Here is a 6000-nt window from a genome sequence, read left to right as displayed (position 1 = left end):
GCCAAACTGAAAATGACCCATTTATCTGTGTTTTCTGTTAGTTCGCCAATCCTACATCTCTGCTAATATATTACCCCCAACCCTGTGAGCTCTTATATTAGCAGTAACCTTTTATGTGGCACCTTATCGAATGACTTCTGCAAATGCAAATACACAACTGCTACTGGTTCCTCTTCATCCACCCTGCTCGTTACATTTTCAAAGAACTCGAGCAAATTTGTCAAACGTGATTTCCCTTTCAAAAAACCATGCCGTCTCTGTTTGACTATTATGATTTTCTAAATGTCCTGCTACTATTTCCTTAATAATGGACTCCAGCATTTTCGCAATGATAGATGTTAGGCTAACTGTTCTTTCGTTTCCTGCTTTCTGTCTCCCTCCCTCCCTTGTTGAATAGGGGTGTTGCATTTGAGGTTTTCCAATCCACTGGGACCTTGCCAGAATCCAGGGAATTTTGGTAGATTACAACCAATCCATCCACTTTCTCTGCAGCCACTTCTTTTAAGACCCCAGGATGCAGGCCATCAGGTCCAGGGGACGTCCACCTTTAGTCCCAATAGTTTGTCTCGTACTTTTTCTCTCGTGATAGTGATTGTTTTAAGTTCCTCGCTCCCTGTGACCCCTTGATTGTCTATTATTATTGGAATGTTTTTAGTGTCTTCCACCGTGAAGACCACACAAAATATTTGTTTCAAGTCTCTGCCATTTCCCTGTTTCTCATTTTTAATTACCCGTCTCATCCTCGAAGGGAACAACCTTTATTTTAACTATCTCTTCCTTTTTATATATCTGCAGAAGCTGTGACTGTATTTATATTTCTTGTCAGTTTATTCTCAATCTATCTTCTCCCTCTTTATTATTTTTATTAAGTCAATATTAAAACCACACAGCAGAAGGAAAGAATGTTCCATAGAAACTAGAATTGTCTCTTCTGAATTTCGATCCGGTACTTACAGTGATGACTTTTGTCAACTCTTTTTGCAGGGTGTTAGAACGGGAGGATTTGAAGAAGGGAAACTCAAACTAAACGTCACGTCGTGATCAGATAGAGTCACTCGATTCAGCAGGACTTGAATATCATCGGCCTTTGAATGTGGAAGGAGAAATGTTTTTTTGTTTTGTCTGTGGGGAAAGATTACAAACATCAGTGTGACTGAAAAAGCATTGAGACACAAACCCGAATGAAAGTGTTTCAGTGCACTGATTGTGGAAAGAGCTTTAACCAGTTACACAGCCTGAAAAACCATCGCACCATTCACAGCGGGGAGAAACTGTAAACGTGTTGTGTGTGGAGGAGGCTTCAACTGATCATCCAACCTGGAGAGACGGAAGCACACCCGCACCACGGAGAAACCGTGGAAATGTGGGGACTGTGGAAAGGATTCAGCTACCCGTCTGCGCTGAAAATTCATCAACACATTCACACTGGGGAGAGGCCATTCACCTGCCCCGTGTGTGGGAAGCGATTCACTCGGTCATCCGACCTGCTGATACACCAGCGAGTTCACACTGGGGAGAGGCCATTCACCTGCTCTGAGTGTGGGAAGCGATTCACTGTGTCATCCCGCCTGCTGACACACCAGCGAGTTCACACTGGGGAGAGGCCATTCACCTGCTCAGAGTGTGGGAAGCGATTCACTCATTCATCCAGCCTGGTGATACACCAGCGAATTCACACTGGGGAGATGCCGTTCACCTGCTCTGAGTGTGGGAAGGGATTCACTGTGACATCCAGCCTGCTGAGACACCAGCAAGTTCACAAGTGACTGCAGGGGTTGGATTCTGCTAACATTGCAGCTGTTAATCACATCCCGACTGAATCGTGTCCATTCCGACAGTTGAAGTTTGTTTCTGATGATAATAACCGTATAACTGGGCTGGAATATAATGTTCCGATATTTCAATAACAGAGTGTGTCGACATTTAATGTTCCAAGATAAGGGGAGACTAATTGATGTCCTGTTACTGACTGCACCATTTTGGGGCCTTTTCTCCTTTCTAACTCTGGATTATTTCAGTTCTCATACCTTCGGTTACTCTCGTGGACAAATGCCAGTTCCCTTTACCTTCCAGAGTACCTCTCCTAGCCTTGTTATTGTGGGAAGGTGTCGATAACATGCCTGGGATAACTGAACACAAAACCCAGTCTGTGAATCACTTTCAGATACTGGACTTAGCGTGTGTCCCACAGCATCTCTCTCACCTTCGATGTGTGAATGGAGCATCACGCCTGCAAACCTGGGTTCAATTTAAATTTGAATCCACTCAGGAAATGTATATAAGAAAATACAGATCACATCAAATAATTGCCAACGGTTTCGAGTCATCAAGATGAACAAGTAAATACATCCCGGCCCAATACTCCAGCTCTACATTTACTGGAGAAAGTCTGTTATCAAACCCCTCGAGTAGACAGAATAGAGAACAATGCTAACTCTAAGAATATCTAGCATCTGTTGTAAATATCTTTCAAATCCCGACTGATACAATCTGGAATTTTCCTTTCAGTTGAAGTGAATGGAAGATGAGATTGGTGTTGGCATCGGGAACTCAGTTAATTCAGCTTCTGAAAGGTGTTCATTTTTAGTTCATTCCATATCGGGGAAAATGTGGTTGTTATCATTACAGAGAGATTTCACTGAGCAGCAATTGGTGTTTGCAACCAACTGGCCGAGGATATTTTCATCATAGAATGTTTAGATTAGAAATATTATGTTAGAATAAGAAGAGTTCAAAGACTAGTGGTTTGTGCTTGCCACAGGAAGACCAGTGCTTCCAACATTGTTGATGTATGTTGAAGAAAATGCAGACTTGTGTCTCTGGACTATGCCGTAGCCAAAGACGACCATATTAGGCAATGCCAGTTCCAGTTGGATAAGAGATTGATGGCATAGCAAAAGATCCAGCAGTTAAAACAAAATTATCTCCAGTTATCTGCAGACATCGAATGTCACAGCATGCTGACAAAGTTGGACTTAGAAATTTAAAGTATTGAGTTTAATTATTGGGATTGATTGTTATTGAATTGAATTGTTATAGAATAGAAAAGTGGTGAAGTTATGCTAAACTTGTATCGAACCTTGGTTAGACTTTGTGTGTGAAATTCTGGTCACCATATTATAAAAAGGATAAGGAGGTTCTGGAGAGGGTGCAGAGAAGATTTACAAGAATGACAGCAGAAAGGCGATCGTATACCTATTGGGAAAGGATGGACAGGCCAGGTCTCTTTTCTCTTGAAAAAAAAGGCTGAGGGGTGACCTAATGTCTTTAAAATGATGAAAGGTTTTGATAGAGTAGATACAGTGTTTGTATCTATAGTTACTTTTGTCTACTTTGTAAAATGACAAAGTCTGGGCATAATTTGTTTGTGAAATTAAAACTGATTTTATATAAATATATATATATTGCTAAGCGTCGCTGGTCAAACACATGGGAAGGAAAATTTAGATGAAAATGGAGATAATTAAGTTTTATTTTTGAAAAGGTCCCGTCTCTATGGTTCTGTCCAAACTATGTATTCAGAAATAAGTTTTCGGGGGTGACTGTTATGCTCAAGGTAACTAACATCCTTCCTCTTGTAGACTGAATTGCTTTCTGGCATATTTTGGAGAATAAAAGGTCAAAGAAGAGGTTTGGTTAAATAAAATTAAACAAAGAAACTGGGTCAAAACTTGAACCAAGTGGGAATGTTTGATCGATGTTTAAAGACAGTATGATAATATTGTATTAGACAGTAAAGTTCCTCCGGGCTCATGAATGAAATGGTGAACACTGTATAAAATGTAATGAGAGGAAATGAGTGAGGATATAAGAGGAAAACAGGAAAGTTACACCTCCAAATAGACATTTTTCTGAACTTATTGTTCCTGGGCAAATTGTCATAAATCACCTGGGTACAATCTGGTGTTAATGTAAATTCTTGTTCAAGTCAGGGAAGTGTAGGAAATTGCTAAGATTTCTCTCTGAGATGTTTGTGTCATTGCCGATACTGAACAATAAGAAAACTGAATTTGATCGCCTGGCCACTACCCGAGACATCGGGACCGTGCAGAGGGAGATGAGCAAAGATCTATAGACACCCCACGATCTTTTGATAAGATCACCTCAAATGGTTTGGATCAGATGCCACATGTGGCATGATATTGGGATACCGCTGCGTGTTTGTGTGAACGAGTCTCAGGCATGCTCAGTTATCGACAACAGCACAACATGAAATGGCTAATGTGGCTCAGGAGAGTGAGAGAAATTTTTAAGCCATCAAGGTCGTGACACATTCTCCATAGAGAAAGCGACTTTGAAATAATCAGGAAAGAGTTAAACACACTGCTACCTGTCAGAGGCATTAGACTTAACAGTAGCGAGAATGCTGATCAAATTAGGATTTCCTTACAGCTGGAATGGTCATCAGTTTCAAGGCCTCCACTAAGTACTGAACAAAGAAAGCTTGTAGAGAGGCTAAAAACAAAAAAAGTCAGCCTGTCTCTGTCTGGACAAGGTGGCCATGGCTGTGTACAGATCAGCTACAAGCTGTAGGTGGGAGATAAGGAGGCCAGACCTCACAGGCTCCATAACAAAACATGGATCCAAGTGAGAGGCGATCTCCAGGAGGAAGCAGAGGACCTCAAAAGGGTTAGTTTTGCAATCCGTGATAAACCGATTCAGAGACCCTCAAAAGCATAATTTTGGTGGCAATAGAGAAAGAACCCTAAAGCCTGCTCCTTGGGAAGATTGGGAGACCAGGAAGACTCCCCTGAACCAGGTGGGTTGGGACACATCCTGACCCCAAACACTAAATTAATAGTGTTCACTTAAGAGTTAGTATCACTCCAGGACAATAAGCAACTCAAGACCATTATAAAATACTTCAATACAAACTAAAAAGGTAATGACGGCAGGTTATTTTAAAGTAAGACATGTCGTATGTTGATCAGTAATGTTAACTATTGGTTTGCCAAGTACAAACGCTGATATTGATCATCATATGTGGGACTTTAATAAAATGACATCCCACCTCACATAAAGAACTTGACCTGTCCGATCCAGTAAAATAACCCACATTTTAATGGACTAGAAGTAACTGAATCTAGAAATGTATCATATAACAATGTGTTTTTTTAAGTTGTGAATGGAAATCAAAAGATTTAAATATGAGCTTGAATCTATCAACTAGATTATGTGAAGGGAGATATTCACAGTTAATAGACAAAATTGGAAGAGAATTAGGAAAGGATGTGTTAGTAAAGAATACAAAACAGGAACCAAGGGATGAGGAAGATGGGGAACACAAGGAGAATCAGTTTAAATCGCAAGGAAAGTGAGAGCTGACAGGATAGCTCAGAATAGGAGCCACAGCAAGGTTAGCAGGAGTAAACAGAATAGATACAGAAAGTGAATGGGAACACGATGTGGCTTACTAGAGGTATCATGTGTCGCCTCTGTGACATTTATGATGAATGTGGTACAGAAGGGACTAGACAAGAGAGAGAGTAATCAAATCCCTTTGTTTATTCATGAAGGACAACTGAGAAAATGGTTTAGGGGAATAAAGTCATAGGCTTTGATGTGATGCAGCCAATAGGAATGGGGATTTTGACCCCTAGGGAAGGAGAAAGAAGTGAAGATATTAGACCAGTGAGATTGGTCTTGCCTTTGCTCAGGAAAAATAAAAATGAAACGAAACCTTGGATGGTGTATAGGGTAGAATCGTTTGCAAGGGTGGAAGACTGAGTTAGGTCCGATCCATAAACAGTATGAGGAATATCCAAGATATCTGATTCAGAAGGGAGGAACTTGGATAGCACCAGATAAGCAGTGTTGTACTCTGAAAGGAGCAACATGGCTGCAGCATTGACGGGGAAGGAGGTAATCTGTATAAAGATTTAGAAGGGGTAAGCTGTAGGACAAGTTATAATTAATCACAGAAGGCTGAAAACCAAGGGTGGGATAGGTGTATTGCCTGAAAAAGAAGGAATACAACTAAAGGGAGAGTGTACCCCAGCG

At 40.9% G+C, this 6000-nt stretch overlaps 1 protein-coding gene across 1 annotated transcript in view; it reads left to right on the top strand.

Annotated features, from left to right (window-relative positions):
• The first annotated feature begins 514 nt into the window (after positions 1–514).
• The window catches only part of LOC139235556 (zinc finger protein 235-like), a 247839-nt gene continuing 242353 nt past the window's right edge, over positions 515–6000 (top strand). Inside the window, exons 1-2 of the mRNA XM_070866610.1 lie at positions 515–559; positions 1500–1724. Coding sequence (XP_070722711.1) covers positions 515–559; positions 1500–1724 — 270 coding nt within the window. The remainder of the gene's footprint in view (positions 560–1499; positions 1725–6000) is intronic.

This window comes from Pristiophorus japonicus, chromosome 23, assembly GCF_044704955.1.
Source record: "Pristiophorus japonicus isolate sPriJap1 chromosome 23, sPriJap1.hap1, whole genome shotgun sequence".
NCBI lineage: Eukaryota > Metazoa > Chordata > Chondrichthyes > Pristiophoridae > Pristiophorus > Pristiophorus japonicus.
The sequence above is the reverse complement of the archived record's forward strand: the minus strand, read 5'-3'. Positions and strand labels throughout refer to the sequence as shown.